Raw genomic sequence first — 17,296 nt, 5'->3', positions numbered from 1 at the left:
ACCCAGAGGCTCGAATATCTGGGTCTAATTCTAGACACAGTCAGGACAAGAGTTTTCTTCCGGTAGGGAAACTCCGAAAAATTCAATCAGCAGTCCAGTTGTTACTGTCCAACAGCTGGTCTTCCCTTCGGACTTGCATGAGGGTTCTGGGGTTGATGGTGGCTTCGTTCGAAGCAGTCCCATTTGCCCAGTCCCATACCCGAATTCTTCAGCAAGAGATTCTTCTCAGATGGAATCGGAATCCGGAATCCCTGGACAATCAGATCCGATTGAGCAAACAGACCAGAGAGTCTCTGGTCTGGTGGCTTCGGTCTCCGATGCTCAGCCAGGGAAAGTCATTTCTGCCAATATATTGGACGATAGTGACCACGGATGCCAGTCTATCCGGATGGGGAGGAATTCTCGGTCAGTTATCTGTCCAGGGACTTTGGTCCCCGGAAGAATCCAGGTTACCGATAAATGTATTGGAACTGAGAGCGATCAGACTTTGTCTGATTCACTGGACCGAGCAGCTCCAGGGCAGCCCGGTTCGGATCCAGTCGGACAATGCCACGGCCGTAGCTTATGTCAATCACCAGGGGGGCACCAAGAGTGTCCGAGCGGCCAAAGAAGTGGCTTGCATTCTTCGCTGGGCGGAACGATTTGTTCCAGCAATCTCTGCGGTGTTCATTCCGGGGGTGGAGAATTGGCAGGCAGATTATCTCAGCCGTCAGACCCTGGATCAGGGGGAATGGTCCCTCCATCCAGACGTTTTCCACCAGTTGTGCCTACGGTGGGGCACCCCGGATGTGGATCTGTTGGCATCACGATTCAACAGGAAAGTTCAGAGATTCGTGGCTCGCTCCCGCGATCCTCTAGCAGAAACCGCAGACGCACTGATCGCCCCGTGGGGGCAATACCAGCTAATATATGCCTTCCCTCCTCTCGCGTTACTGCCAAGACTTCTTCGCAGGATAGAGGAGGAAGGAATTCCAGTAATCCTGGTAGCTCCGGACTGGCCTCGTCGAGCTTGGTACGCCGACATGGTCAGACTGGTGGCGGACGTCCCGTGGAGACTTCCTCTCAGGGAGGATCTACTGTCTCAGGGACCGATCTTCCATCCTGCTTTACGATCGCTGGCTTTAACGGCCTGGCTATTGAGACCCAGGTGCTGAAGGACAAAGGTTTGTCAGCTTCAGTTATTCCTACTCTAGTTGAAGCAAGGAAAGCGACTTCCAGAAAGATTTATCATCGCACATGGAAGTCCTACATTGCATGGTGTGAACCTTTGGGGTTCCGTCCTCGGTCTTATTCGATTAGTCGAATATTGGCTTTTCTGCAACAAGGGGTTGAGCAGAAACTGGCCTTGAGTACTATCAAGGGTCAGGTCTCAGCATTAGCCATCTTCTTTCAGAAGCCTTTGGCTACTCATTCCTTGGTGCGGAATTTCATCCAGGGGGTGCGACATCTGGCTCCGCCAGTGCACGCGCCGTTACCCCCCTGGGATCTTAATTTAGTGTTGTCGGTTCTTCAGAAACCTCCCTTTGAAGATATTAGGGAGATTCCTCTACCCACGTTGTCCCAGAAGGTGGCCTTCTTGGTGGCTATTACTTCTGCACGCAGGGTGTCAGAACTGGCCGCATTATCTTGTCGTTCACCAGATCTGGTGGTTCATAGAGATAAGGTGGTTCTTCGTCCGAATCCATCCTTCCTACCAAAAGTGGTTTCAGAATTTCATCTGAATGAAGAAATTGTATTACCTTCCCTGTGTCCTAAGCCCAGTCATCCTCGGGAGTTTGCTTTACACTCCTTGGATGTGGTCCGGGCGATCAGGGTATACTTGAAAACGACAGACTCGTTTCGCAAGACGGATTCACTTTTTGTGATCCCAGATGGACCCAAAAAGGGGTTGCCTGCATCTGCCGCGACCATTTCCAGATGGATCAGACAGACGGTAGTACAGGCTTATTCTATTAAGGGTCGGGAGCCCCCGTTCCCTGTTAAGGCGCACTCCACTCGGGCACTTAGTGCGTCATGGGCCTTTCGCCATCAGGCGTCAGTGGTCCAGGTGTGCAAGGCGGCTACCTGGTCGTCGGTGCATACCTTTACTAAACATTATAAAGTTGATGTAATGGCATCGTCTGATGCCTCGTTTGGCCGCAAGGTTTTGCAGGCCGCAATTTGAGGAGACCAGTGGTCTACCTCGAGGGTTTTTTCCGTTGGAAAATTTTTCTTTAGTCTCATTCTTTGTTTATAATGAGCCTTTAAAACTTCTAGTTTGGCACCGGTTGGGCCTTCTAGATTGGATTTGATTTTGTCAATCCCACCCCTCATTTGTGGCACTGCTTCTAGATGTCCCAGCTCTTGAGAATCAAGAAGACTACGTCTGTCAATGAGCGATAGAGAAAAATGGATTTTTGTAAGATCTTACCGTAAAATCCTTTTCTCTTAAGCTCATTGACAGACGTAGTACCCGCCCCTCTATCATTGAGTTGGGTTGGGTTAAATTCTCTGTACTGCTTTAAAACAGAACTGATTCCCTGTAGCAGAGAGAGGGAGGATATACCCTCAGGGACTGCCCCTAAGGTGGAGCCAGAACGTTTTGTCTTTCTGCCTAGTCCTACTCCTGCGGAGACAACATAACCCAGCTCTTGAGAATCAAGAAGACTACGTCTGTCAATGAGCTTAAGAGAAAAGGATTTTAAGGTAAGATCTTACAAAAATCCATTTTTACACTCAGAATTGAATGTGTATAAGGTGTGACTCTTCCCACCTTCTTCTCTCCCTCTCTGCTTGGTCTGTTTATAAAGAGAGAGAGTCAGAAGGCAAGAAGCTTCTGTTAAAAAAAGCTTTGTGGCACCTAGCATCATGGTTGGGCCAGTACTGATAAAGGGCTTGTGTGTTTGAATTAGGAAATTTCTCTTGGCATAATATATATAAAGTGCAGTCACAATTTTTTATTTATTTTCTTAATTCTGATGGTGCTGCTGTTGGCCATATTACAACATGGTTTATAATCCGTTCTCTCATGTGTGTACTTTGTCTCTCTCTTGCAGGCTCTGATTCCAGCAAAACAGTCAGCCTACTACTCTAAATTTGGCGAGAAAATGCCTGGAGCATAAATGTTGCTGAATATCCCCAGATTCAGCATTTTCGTCACGCACTCACTTTAGCATGGATCTATGATGGACAGCTTGTTAAATACACAAAGACTGAGAAATGCTGTGTGCCCAAATTGGGTTATCTGGCTTTAATGGAGCAGTGAACCTAAATTGTATGGAGGATTATAAAATTAAGCAAATAATATTTATGTGCTACAGTGTATATAATGCCAAAGCTTTTTTAAGTTGTGGATGGAATAGGAAAGGGTTCAGAACCCCAAATACGTTTTTATTGCTGTTTGTGTCCCACTGGGTAGATTCACCCTCTCTAAAAATAAAATGATGGGGAATGCAAACTTTTATAGTTGTCACCAGAATAGGAATAGGCAGGAAATCTTCTAATGAGTGTATCCTTTCTGATAGGAAGGCAAGGTGCGTCCAATTCTGGACCTAAAGGCACTGAATTGCTTTGTGCAAATTCAAAAATTCAAGATGGAATCTGTTCGCACGGTGGTGGCTTCCCTACACCAGGGGGATTTCTTTGCCTCCATAAACATCAAAGCTTTACAGTCGCTGACTTTGACGGCTTGGCTGTTGAAAGCCAGGTGCTGAAGCACAGGGGATTGTCTGCTTCATTGATTCCCACTTTGCTTAAAGTGAGAAAAGCGACTTCTAGAAAGATCTATCATCGTACGTGGAAGTCGTATATTGTGTGGTGTGAGTCTCTTGGGGTCTTGGGATTCCCCTGTTTACCTTATCCAAGAAGGTGGCCTTCTTGGTGGCTATTACTTCTGCGCGCAGGGTGTCGGAACTGGCGGCGTTGTCCTGTCGTTTTCCCTATCTGGTGGTTCACAGGGATGAAGTGGTGCTTTGTCTGGATCCGTCCTTCCTTCCGAAGGTGGTTTCCAGTTTCCACTTAAATGAGGGCATTGTGTTGCCCTCCTTGTGCCCTAAGCCTCAACATCCTAAAGAATTTGCACTACATACTTTGAAGGTGGTTCGGGCAATCAGGGTGTACTTGGCGACCACTGAATCTTTTTGGAAGTTGGATTCGCTCTTGGTACTCACGGATGGACCAAAGAAAAGGCTACCTGCGTATATTTCCAGATGGATCAGACAAACGGTTGTGCAGGTTTATTCAATTAAGGGTCAGGTTTAAGTGCCCATTCACGCCACAAAAACGCCCTCCAGATCCATTTTGGATGTGTTTTTGGAAGCGCGTTTAGAGCATTTTTAATGCGTTTCTGGTTGGTTTTTTTTTTTGTACTGGGGGCTGGTGCATTTTTGATGCTTTTTACTGCATTCCAGTACAGATGTGTGCAGGAAAAAAGCAACATGTACTTTTTTTCTGGAACTGAAAAGCACTGGAGCGCACTGCACTGGTGTGAACTATGTCATTGGAACCAGTGGTGGGATTCAAAAATTTTAGTAACCAGTTCCGACTTTCAAGCATGGGGTAATTTTTTTTATCTTATGTCAGTTAGGGGTCCGATCTGTCCGCTGCAATGTTGTGTTCTCGCTAAAAATCGCAGATCGCCGCCATTACTAGTAATAAATAATCAAAAATGACAAATCTTTCCAGTAGTTTGCAGATGCAATAACTTTTGCACAAACCAATCAAAGTACGCTTATTGCGTTTTTTTTTTTTACCAAAAATATGTAGCAGAAAACACATTGGCCTAAAATGATGAAAAAAATTGATTTGTGTGAGTTTCACCACCTCAGGGGTCTCATCATCCCCGTCGGGCAGCAGTAGGGCCCCCGGGACTCCCTGTAGGGAAAGAGTTCCTGGTGGGAGATAGCCACGGAGAAGCCTTAAGGGTAGAAGGGGTTCCTGTCCTCAGAAAAGAAGGGGTCCCTGTCCCCAGGGGAGAAGGAGCCCCTGTCCCCAGGAGAGAAGGGGTGCCTGTCCCCAAGAGAGAAGTCCCTGTCCCCAGGGGAGAAGGGGTCCCTGTCCCCAGGAGAGGAGGAGTCCCTGTCCCCAGGGGAGAAGGAGGAAGAAATTGCCGCCTGGATCTCCGGCTTGCACGCCGGTTCTGCGAACTTGTTAAATGTTAGTAACAGGTTCCAAAGAACTGGTGCGAACCGGCTGAATCCCACCACTGATTGGAACCCATATAACCTACAGTCCATGCTTTTTGATGCAGAAAAATAAAAAGCACTGCATGTGGTGTGAACGGGCCCTAAGGACAAGTTTGCATCACATGCAGTGCAGTGCTTTTCTCTGCATCAAAAAAGCATGGAAAGTAGGTTATATGGGTTCCAATGACATAGTTCACGCCAGCGCAGTGCATTCCAGTGCTTTTCAGTTCCAGAAAAAAGTACATGTTGCTTTTTTCCTGCACATAACTGTACTGGAATGCGGTAAGCGCATCAAAAAAGCGTTATAAACAAGCATGCTAAAAAGCATCCGGAAAAGAATCTGAAGGACGTTTTTGTGGTGTGATCGGAAATTTTCCTTGGATAGCTTCCCTCTGACTACATGTTGTCTTTCCAGGACAGAAAATGAAGAGAAATTTCCCCAAAGGGACACAAACAGCAGAGAAGAACCTGGGGTTTTAACCATTCCCTTCTCTAATCAAAACTTAAAAAAAAATGCTTTGGCTTTTAAACTCTTTGAAGTTTTTTTTCTCTTTTTATAAGAACTGAAAAGAATAATGGTTCTGATGCATGGGGAGACAATATCCTGTGGAAACAGATTTTCTTTCTGGTATCCAGTGAAAGATATTGTATTATGCCTTTGAGCCTCCTTTTGCCTAAAACGGCTGATCACATATTATCTCCTCTTTATAGCTAATATATAACCAGCCACATTTCTCAATTTTTTTTTTTTTTCTATAACCGTGCAACCTCTTACATATTTATAAATTGTGTTAATAGCTTCTGTATGTAAAAGTGGCTCATAGTTTTGGATTTCTTGCCCTTTCTTGGATTTCTTTACATTTTTTGTCACTATTTTAAAAAAAAGGCAGCCGTGCGGGCCACCTGGCCACGACATTTGTTCACAGAGTTTTGTGAATAGGAAACTACAAGTACCAACAGTCATTGCATCTGTTGGATTGTAGTTCTTCATTAACCACCAGGGTGGTGTTTACTGCTCTAGGTAGTTTATTATCCCTTCCTGTCAGTGTGTATCTGCCTGCCCCAATGAGGTACGAGCAGACAGATACTCTGACAAGTCTGCAGGAGTCTTGCATTGCACTCATGATCTGCTGATCGCGGGTGCAATGCTTTCCACATTTTCCACATTTTTTTACCTGCAAAAAGATGTGCTTTTATTTTTATTTTTAAGACAAACTTATCCTTTAAGCTGCTTGATGAATAAAATTTTTTCAAGGTATAAGTAATTTTAAATAGACAGCTGCACCTATGCCTGTATTTTGATACTACAGTGAAGTAGTAAAGATCGCAGTATTTACCTTGTTACCTTATGCTTGTGCCAGCTGTAGAAGTGTCCATTATACCCAAAATGTAAATGTTCTTATTTTTACTGGTATTTTTATTGTCTTTGCTGTTGTCTGCGAAATGCTCAAAAACAAAAAACAATATTATCAATGGTTCTGACAGGGCACCGAAGCAGACTTATGGCTTGGATGTTAGTGTTGGGGTCTTGAGTCGCATTCTCCCAAGAACACTACCTATATGGAGTTTTTATCTTTTCTTAGTTTGTGTGGGCTCTCTCCTCATAGTCCAAAATAAATGGGTACAATGGATACTTTAAAAGCCTGAGCACACATAAGAGCACAAAATAGGTAAAGAATACTTTAGAGAGAGTTGGTTTTCTAACTGACCCCGATGTATTACATAAATGTGTCAGGTATTGGAAGAAAGGTGACACAAGAAGTCCTAATATTCAGGTAATACTGCCACCTATAAGAGGGCTGGACACCAACAAACAAAAATAAAACCCCCAAAAACTGCTTAATCTTTGTGTTAAGGCGCTAGCTTAAAATCAGATTGTGAATATTCAAATAACCATAATCTCTATACACAATACATATATATATATATATATATATATATATACACGATTATCGGTTTGGCCGATATTTACTTTTTTGAATGTATCGGTATTGGCCACAAACTTGGCCGATATGACCGATATTTTCTTAGGGTAGGTCTGCCTCCAGAGGGGAAGGGGGGGATGGGAATTAGCGCACCGCCTGATTATACAATGAGCAGGGTTCTTCTGCTTACCCGGAGCGGGCGATGTCATACGAAGTCCCGCCTCCTGGACCAGCTCCTACCTATGATAGACCGCACACTGGTGACGTCTATCATAGGAGCCGGTCCAGGAGGCGGGACTTTGTATGACAGCGCCCATGCCGGGTAAGCAGAAGAACGCTGCTCTCTGTGTAATCAGGCGGCGCTCTAATCCCCGGGCACTGGTCACTCTGCATTGGATGGGGGCACTGGTTACTCTGCATTGTTGGGGGCACTGGTCACTCTGCAGTGATGGGGGCACTGGTCACTCTGCAGTGATGGGGGCACCGGTCACTCTGCAGTGATGGGGGCACCGGTCACTCTGCAGTGATGGGGGCACCGGTCACTCTGCATTGTTGGGGGCACTGGTCACTATGCATTGGATGAGGGCACTGGTCACTCTGCATTGGATGAGGGCACTGGTCACTCTGCATTGGATGGGGGCACTGGTCACTCTGCATCGTTGGGGGCACTGGTCACTCTGCATTGTTGGGGGCACTGGTCACTCTGCAACGTTGGGGCCACTGGTGACTCAGCATTGGATGGGGGCACTGGTCACTCTGCTTTGTTGGGGGCACTAGTCACTTTGCATTGTTGGGGGCACTGGTCACTCTGCATTGATGGGGGCACTGGTCACTATGCATTGTTGGGGGCACTGGTCACTCTGCATTGTTGGGGGCACTGGTCACTCTGCATTGGATGGGGGTATCCTGTCGGATAATGCCTCCCGTCGAAAAATGCATCCCACTTACTGCGCATGTGCAGTAAGTGACGTCACTCCAGCTGATTCCTCCGATCAGCTGTGCTGGCGGTGACGACACTGGCATGCGCAGTTTGTCGGATGCATTATCCGACGATAAATAGAGAGCAGAGGGTACAGAATCTAATGTCAGATCCTGCCTCGCTCGCTGTACTATCTGCGCATGCACGGGACGGAACGGCTTATTCTTATGTGAGATTCATATTGACAAATGGCGGGAATATTATGTAATTAGAAAACAGTCACACAGCTCTTATCGGGGCACATTAAAGGGGCACTCTCACGGCATGTAAAGGAGAACTCTCTTGGGGACACTGATGTAATATATAAATAATAAAGGGGAACTCTGACTGGTATAATAAAGGGGCATTCTGACAGGAATTATAAAGGGGAACTCTGACTGGAATAATAAAGGGGAACTCTGACTGGAATAATAAAGGGGAACTCTGACTAAAAAAATTAAAGGGGAACTCTGGCCTCAATAATAAAGGGGCACTCTGATGGGGACACTGATGTAAAGGAGGACTCTGATGGGGACACGGATGTAAAGGAGCACTCTGACGGGGACACACTGGATATAAAGAAGGACTCTGACAGGGACACTGATGTAAAGGAGGGACTCTGATGGGGACACACTGGATATAAAGGAGCACTCTGATGGGGACACGGATGTAAATGAGGGACTCTGATGGGGACACACTGGATATAAAGGAGCACTCTGATGGGGACACGGATGTAAAGGAGGGACTCTGACAGGGACACACTGGATGTAAAGGAGGACTCTAATGGGGACACGGACACAGGCCGAATGACGGCGGGGGACACAGGCCGAATGACGGCGGGGGACACAGGCCGAATGACGGCGGGGGACATAGGCCGAATGACGGCGGGGACACACTGATGTTGCACAGATGAGGCACAAATGAGCACTGAGGAGGCACGCATGGGCATGAATGAGGCACAGATGGGCATGAATGAGGCAGAGATAGGCAGCAATGAGGCACAGATGGGCAGGAATGAGGCAGAGATGGGCATGAATGAGGCACAGGTGGGTATGAATGGGGCACAGATGGGCATGGATGAGGTAGGGGTGGTGCCGATCGGTGTGTACAGCGTGCGAGGAGAGAGCTGAACTGGACATGCAGCGGTCTGTTGACAAATGATCGCTCTGTCATTAGATAGAGCAATCACGTGGTAAAGGGCCGCTGTCGTTGGCCCTTTAACACAATCTGGACGTCTCTATACGCCCTTCCAGAATAAGCTAACCGCGCTGTAGCCATCATTGGGCTATGCCCTGGTCGGCAAGTAGTTAATCCCTATAGCCTTAGCTATCCAAAAGTACCCGTCAAGCGGGGCTTTGCATTACCTATGTTCCGCAATATTTGGCCAAACTCGATCATCATACCAGTCCCTATGAAAATTAGGCATTGCCCCCAAAAAATTTGTGTGGCTACTGGAGGTCCTCTAGTATAAGTTTGCCACGTGTGGTGCCCTGAGCCCCCGTGGTTTGGGCCCTACATTTATAGTAGCTTGGCCTGCTTTGTTAACCTATAGCAGGGTCGTAGTCTGGAGATTTGAGGGGCTACAGCTTGGACCCCAAATGAGTCCAGGGGGGGGGCATATTTGGCACAGAGGAAGGGGGGTCCTTCCTTTACCACCCCAAACATCTGCATTGGTCAGCTAAAGTCTACCCCAATGCAGGTCCCTGTGAAAATTAAGCATTGGCCTCAAACAAATGTATGTGGCCTCTGGGGATCATATAGTATCCCTGTGCCAAACTTGGTGCCCCTGGGCACCGTGGTTCAGCTACCACAGGGCCCTACATTTAGGCTAGCCTGGCCCGCTATGTTAATCTATGGTGCAGCCGCGATCAGGAATTTGAGGGGCCACAGATCGGGTCCAGGGGCCCAAATTTGGCACAGAGGTAGGGAAGGTCTTCCTTTACCACCTCTTATGGTCAGCTTTTTAGGAGGCCCCTTGGGAGTGAGTGTGTGGCACTCGGGCGCTACTGCGGAGTGGGGATTGGTGAGTACTGCAGTGATCTCTGGACTCCTAGCTATTTAACAGTATTTGCAGAGCAGGGCTCTGCAGTTCCTGTGTCCTGCGGTGGTTGGGCAAATTCCACCCCCACGCAGGTCCCCATGAAAATTAAGCATTGGCCCCAAAAAAATGTTGTGGCCCCTGGGGGTCCTCTAGTAACCCTGTACCAAGTTTGGTGCCCCTGCGCAAATTTGTTCTGCTACCGCGGGGCCCTACATTTTGGCTAGTTTTGCCTAGCCTATGTTAATATATGGCGTAGTAGGGAATTTTGAGGGGCCACAGCTTGGGCCCCAAACATGTCCAGGGCCTCATGCTGTGGGAGCCTGGACCCTTTCGTGCCCGAGCTGTGGCCCCTCAAATTCCCACCCGTGACCGAGCCATGGATTAACATAGCGCGCCAATCTACCATAAATTTAGGGCCCTTTGGTACCCGAAATCACGGGGGGGGGGGTTATGGGCACCAAACTTGGTACAGGGATACAAGCTGACCCCCAGGGGCCACACACATTTTTTTGTAGCCAATACCTAATTTTCACGAAGTCGTGCTTAAATATTATGGTACCCACCAGTCCCTGCTCCACGGTACTGCCCGAGGGCCACACACTCCCAAGAGGCCACTGAAAAAGTTGACCAGAAAATTTCAGGCTAGCTACTGCAACATTTTAGAAGATCTCCCCTACCACTGTGCCAAATATGGTCCCCTGGACTTGTTTGGGGCCCTGCAACTGTGCCCACTCGATTACAGCACCAAGCTGACTTAAATTATGGGCCTTGTGGTATCTGAACCCTGGTGGCTAGGGGCCTCAAACTTGGCTCAGAGATATAGGATACCCAGGGGCCACATACATTTTTCGGGGCCAAAGCTTAATTGTTACAGGGACCTGCATAGGGGTTGATTTGGCTAACCACTATGGAAGACGGGAACTGCAGAGTCCCGCACTACAGATAATGTTGAATAGCTAAGAGTCCTAAGAGCGATACCCAGCACTCCCTGCTCCATGGTGCGGGAAATAGTTGATCAGGAAATTTTGGGCTAGCGACTCCAAAATGTTTGGTAAAGGGAGACCTCCCCTACCTCCATGCCAAATATGGCCCCCCAGAGCTGCAGTCCCTAAAATGTCCAGACTAGGACCATGCCAAAGTTTAACATAGCGGGTCAAGCTACTATAAATTTAGGGCGCTTAACCACAAGGGTTAAGGGCACCATACTTGGGAAACTAATACTAGAGGACATCTAGGAGCCACACAAATTTTTTGTGGCCAATGCTTCATTTTTACATGGGCTGCCATGGGGATCGACTTTGGCCAAATACTGCAGAACATAGTTATCTGTAAAGTGGGGCTTTGCATTACCTAAGACTATGGGGATTAATATGGTACCCAGCACTCCTTGTGGTATTGACTGGCCGCCATATGCTCCTAAGTGACCCCATCAAAATTTGACAAAGATATTTTGGGCTAATGACTCCAAAATTTTTGGGATGGTAATGGTAAACCTCCCCTACCTCCCTGTCAAACTTGGAACCCCCGGACATGTTCAGGGCCCGAGCTTTGGCCTTGCAAATGTGCCAATGCCAAGCTTGCCATACTGCACCAAGCTGACCTAACCCCGGGGGCTAGGGGCACCAAAATTGGCACAGGAATACTAGGGGCCCCCCAGAGATAGACCTCCCCTATCTCTGTGCCAAATTTGGGACCCTGGCCCCTCATAGTTCGCCTACTGTGACTTAATCTATAGTAATGTAGCACCCTCCTAGATGGGTGCTAGGAAAAGTATATGTGTGGCCCTGTCTGCTTATCAGGGGGGGCCTAATCAGTTAGTTAGGCTGTCATGTGTTTCTAGGTGTAGTCTGGGGAGTCTCCCCAATGTATCCAATGAGGGCTCTTGTTGGACGGTGAAGGAAACCTGGCCAATAGCGCACTAGGGTTTATGGCTGTCCCAATGGGCAGAGTTCGCCGCAATGCACCCTGGGATTGGGTATAAACCTGGCGGGAGCATGTGACAGAGCATCTTTGGTGGGAAGCAGAGTCCCAGGAGGAGGCTGACAGCTGTCACTCCTCCTGTCAGAGAGTGAAGATGTCCTGGGCGGTTGGCCTAGGGACCGGAGGTTGAGCTGGGTTGCAGAAAGGGATCCAGAGTGTTGCTGACCGAGTGGAGCTGCTGGGCAGAAGTTTTCAGGAAAAACAGTGTTGTGAGTACTCAAAATCTTCCCAGGGGTCTGCCTAGGATAGGGGGCCACTCCAGAAGGTCAAAGGGATCCAGGAGCCAGCTAACCGGTAGTTGTGGCATAGAAAGGGGGTGCCAATTGTTAAGCCCTGAAGACAAGGGAGTGAAAGGGGCCGCCAGTGTGGGCCCTGAAGACAAGGGAGTGAAAGGGGGCACCAGTGTGGGCCCTGAAGCGTTCAGCAGTGCAGCAAAAGTGTACAAGTAGTCACCTCAGGAAGGAGTGCCCAAGGGAGCTAAAAGAGGACTTCATTAGTTGAAGCTCAGTTACAAGAATAGCTCAGCGGTAAACGGCATGCGGACAGCGTTAACCAGAGTCAAGTCAGCGTTGGCGGGCATTCAGTCAGCATCAAACAGTACTACTTAGGTGTCTCTGCCAAATTGTGCATAGTTGAATTAAAGGAGTATCCCACTCATCCCTTCTCCCATCCAAGTTACCAAATAAATATAAAAACCCAAAGATACTGGACTGGTCATTGTCTCAGTGCTCACACTTGGAGAAACATGCTTAAATACGCTGTTGTTGCTAACGGTAACCCAGGGGGACCCATATCCAGCAAAACGGCTGGGAATTGTGCTACAGTAACATGATGGGCCTATCATGCTACAGCCAATGTGAAATCCCCAGGAATAAGCACTAACTGTGTCCCCCCCTCATCCAGCCTGTATCCTCCCCCCCTCATCCAGCCTGTATCCCCCCCTCATCAAGGCTGTATCCCCCCTCATCCAGCCTGTATCCCCCCTCGTCCAGCCTGTGTTCCTCCCTCATACAGCCTGTGTTCCCCCCTCATACAGCCAGTATCCCCCCTCATCAAGCCTGTATCCCCCCCCCTCATCCAGCCTGTATCCCCCCCTCATCCAGTCTGTATTCCCCCGTCATTCAGCCTGTGTCCGTGTCCCCATCAGAGTCCTACTTTACATCTAGTGTGTCCCTGTCCGAGTTCTCCTTTACATCCAGTGTGTCCCCGTCAGAGTTCCCCTTTACATCCAGTGTGTCCCCGTCAGAGTTCTCCTTTACATCCAGTGTGTCCCCATCAGAGTCCTTCTTTACATCCAGTGTGTCCCCGTCAGAGTCCTTCTTTACATCAGTGTCCCCGTCAGAGTTCCCCTTTATTATCTAGGTCAGATTTCCCCTTTATTATTTAGGTCAGAGTTCCCTTTAATATTCCAGTCAGAGTTCCCCTTTAATATTCCAGTCAGAGTTCCCCTTTATTATACCAGTCAGAGTTCCCCTTTATTATTTATATATTAGATCAGTGTCCCCATGAGATCAGTGCCCCCATGAGAGTTCTCCTTTACATGCGGTGAGAGTGCCCCTTTAATGTGCCCCGGTAAGAGCTGTGTGACTGTTCTGTAATCACATAATATTCCCGCCATTTGTCAATATGAATCTCACATAAGAATAAGCCGTACAGCAATAGTAAAGATAGTACAGCGAGTGAGGCAGAATCTGACAGATTCTACCCGCTCTGTCTCTCCCGTCAAAAAATGCATCTGACGGACTGCGCATGCGCAACGATTACGTCAACCACAGCAGATCGGAGAAGTAAGCTGGAGTGATGTCACCTACTGCGCATGCGCAGTTGGTGGGATGCATTTTTCGACGGGAGGCATTATTCGAAACGACAGGGGCACTGGTCACTCTGCATTGGATGGGGGCACTGGTCACTCTGCATTGTTGGGGGCACTGGTCACTCTGCATTGTTGGGGGCACTGGTCACTCTGCATTGATGGGGGCACTGGTCACTCTGTTTTGTTGGGGGCACTGGTCACTGAATTGATGGGGGGGGGGGGCACTGGTCACTGCATTCATGGGGGGGGCACTGGTCACTCTGCATTGATGGGGGGGGGGGGCACTGCTCACTTTGCATTGGATGTGTGAATGAATGTGCAGAATATCGGCCAATACCGATATGTTGTGACCAAAATATCAGTATCGGCCCTGGAAGAACCATATTGGTGTATCCCTAATACATACAGTGCATTGCAAAAGTATTCGGCCCCCTTGAACTTTGCGACCTTTTGCCACATTTCAGGCTTCAAACATAAAGATATAAAACTATGATTTTTTGCGAAGAATCAACAACAAGTGGGACACAATCATGAAGTGGAACGAGATTTATTGTATATTTCAAACTATGTTAACAAATAAAAAACTGAAAAATTGGGCATGCAAAATTATTCAGCCCCTTTACTTTCAGTGCAGCAAACTCTATCCAGAAGTTCAGTGAGGATCTCTGAATGATCCAATGTTGACCTAAATGACTAATGATGATAAATAGAATCCACCTGTGTGTAATCAAGTCTCTGTATAAATGCACCTGCACTGTGATAGTCTCAGAGGTCCGTTTAAAGCGCAGAGAGCATCATGAAGAACAAGGAACACACCAGGCAGGTCCGAGATACTGTTGTGGAGAAGTTTAAAGCTGGATTTGGATACAAAAAGATTTCCCAAGCTTTAAACATCCCAAGGAGCACTGTGCAAGCGATAATATTGAAATGGAAAGAGTATCAGACCACTGAAAATCGTCGAAGACCTGGCCGCCCCTCTAAACTTTCAGCTCATACAAGGAGAAGACTGATCAGAGATGCAGCCAAGAGGCCCATGATCACTCTGGATGAACTGCAGAGATCTACAGCTGAAGTGGGAGACTCTGTCCATAGGACAACAATCAGTCGTATACTGCACAAATCTGGCCTTTATGGAAGAATGGCAAGTAGAAAGCCATATCTTAAAGATATCCATAAAAAGTGTTGTTTAAAGTTTGCCACAAGCCACCTGGGAGACACACCAAACATGTGGAAGAAGGTGCTCTGGTCAGATGAAACCAAAATCAAACTTTTTGGCAACAATGCAAAACGTTATGTTTGGCGTAAAAGCAACACAGCTCATCACCCTGAACACACCATCCCCTCTGTCAAACATGGTGGTGGCAGCATCATGGTTTGGGCCTGCTTTTCTTCAGCAGGGACAGGGAATTGATGGGAAGATGGATGGAGCCAAATACAAGACCATTCTGGAAGAAAACCTGATGGAGTCTGCAAAAGACCTGAGACTGGGACGGAGATTTGTCTTCCAACAAGACAATGATCCAAAACATAAAGCAAAATCTACAATGGAATGGTTCACAAATAAACATATGCAGGTGTTAGAATGGCCAAGTCAAAGTCCAGACCTGAATCCAATTGAGAATCTGTGGAAAAAACTGAAAACTGCTGTTCACAAACGCTCTCCATCCAACCTCACTGAGCTTGAGCTGTTTTGCAAGGAGGAATGGGCAAAAATTTCAGTCTCTCGATGTGAAAAACTGATAGAGACATACCCCAAGCGACTTACAGCTGTAATCACAGCAAAAGGTAGCACTACAAAGTATTAACTTAAGGGGGCTGAATAATTTTGCACGCCCAATTTTTCAGTTTTTTATTTGTCAAAAAAGTTTGAAATATCCAAAAAATTTTGTTCCACTTCATGATTGTGTCCCACTTGTCGATTCTTCACAAAAAATTACAGTTTTATATCTTTATGTTTGAAGCCTGAAATGTGGCAAAAGGTAGAAAAGTTCAAGGGGGCCGAATACTTTCGCAAGGCATTGTATATATGTATATATATATATATATATATACAGTATCTCACAAAGGTGAGTACACCCCAGTGTTAATTTTGGCAGCAAATTTCAATTTAGTTTTAGTCTTCGTCTTAGGACTAAAATGGCATTTTTATTTCTAGTCCCATTTTAGTCTTCTGCAAGTGTTTTAGTTTTAGTCGTATTTAGTCGACTAAAACTCCAGTACATTTTAGTTGACTAACACGTCCTACATTTTAGTTAACTAAAACTCATTTTAGTCATCGATAATCGAATGGGTGTAGTTCAATTGTAATTTATAATGCATTATTTAAGCATTTTTCTACAATTTCCAATTTATTATATACTACTGCTGGAGTGAAAAATCGAATATGTTATTATATATATTAAGCTTTGAGCATGCACTAGCACAGCACTACACAGACACAGATTTAGTCATTAAGTCTTTACTTAGGCAAAACTGTTTTGCCAAGAATATTGCTTTTTTGACCAAAGGGGGTAACGTAAAAATGTAATAAAAATACAAAAAAATTAAAACTTTGCAGGCTCGTCGACTCGTGATGATGCCAGTCATGCAGTGAACATTTACATGAACTTTAACAGGTCAAGAAACTGAACAGAACCTTGTCCAGAGACTTTCCAGGGAAGAAAAAATAAGCATCAGCTCACTTCATCAGTCCTGTGTCATGCTCATGGCAACAGTACAGCATCCTGAGACCACTGTGGGGGGTTGCTAAGTTCTCAGCCAACAAGGGAGTGTGCTCACTGCTCACTCACAATTTTGCCTAAGAACACAGCTATGAATAAAGAATGATATAAAAACATCCTCAGAGAATAGAACAACTTCCTTCCCACCTCAACCTTTCAAGAACAGCTGCAGAGACTTCAGGGAATAAAAAATAAGCATCAGCTCACTTCATCAGTTCTGTTTCATGCTCATGGCAACAGTACAGCATCCCGAGACCTGAGACCACTGTGGGGGGATTTCTAAGTTCTCAGCCAACAAGGGAGTGTGCTCACTGCTCACTCACAATTTTGCCTAAGAACACAGCCGTGAATAAAGAATGGTATAAAAACATCCTCAGAGAAGAGAACAACTAAGCTCCAGTTTTAGTAATTCCTCTCCAATGTGTCCATCATGTGAAGGAAGCTGGATATGAATACCAACTGCCAATATTCCTAAAGCAGACCAGGCAAAGGTAACAAATGACACTGCTTTTCTGGAATAGGTTATTTGCTAAAGTACACATGATCTACCTAACCAGCCTCAATACCTGTAAACAGTTATTTATAGAGATTTGAATAAATCCATTATTAGAACATTTTCTTTTTGACTGGAGTTGTTCCTTAAATAAATATGTAGCTTCGCCCCTTAAAGAAATATTCCTGGTTGCTTCTATAGCAC

The 17,296-nt window shown here is 46.5% G+C and overlaps 2 protein-coding genes across 2 annotated transcripts in view; one reads left to right on the top strand and one right to left on the bottom strand.

Annotated features, from left to right (window-relative positions):
- The window catches only part of HDAC6 (histone deacetylase 6), an 86,230-nt gene extending 82,878 nt beyond the window's left edge, over nucleotides 1–3,352 (top strand). The window contains exon 29 of the mRNA XM_082263410.1: nucleotides 3,036–3,352. Coding sequence (XP_082119536.1) covers nucleotides 3,036–3,101 — 66 coding nt within the window. The 3' untranslated portion in view covers nucleotides 3,102–3,352. The remainder of the gene's footprint in view (nucleotides 1–3,035) is intronic.
- The window catches only part of PQBP1 (polyglutamine binding protein 1), a 408,542-nt gene that overhangs the window by 365,437 nt on the left and 25,809 nt on the right, over nucleotides 1–17,296 (bottom strand). The window lies entirely within an intron of this gene.

This window comes from Pelophylax lessonae, assembly GCF_965119305.1.
Source record: "Pelophylax lessonae genome assembly, chromosome: 7".
Taxonomy (NCBI): domain Eukaryota; kingdom Metazoa; phylum Chordata; class Amphibia; order Anura; family Ranidae; genus Pelophylax; species Pelophylax lessonae.
This window is presented reverse-complemented; position numbering and strand designations above follow the sequence as displayed.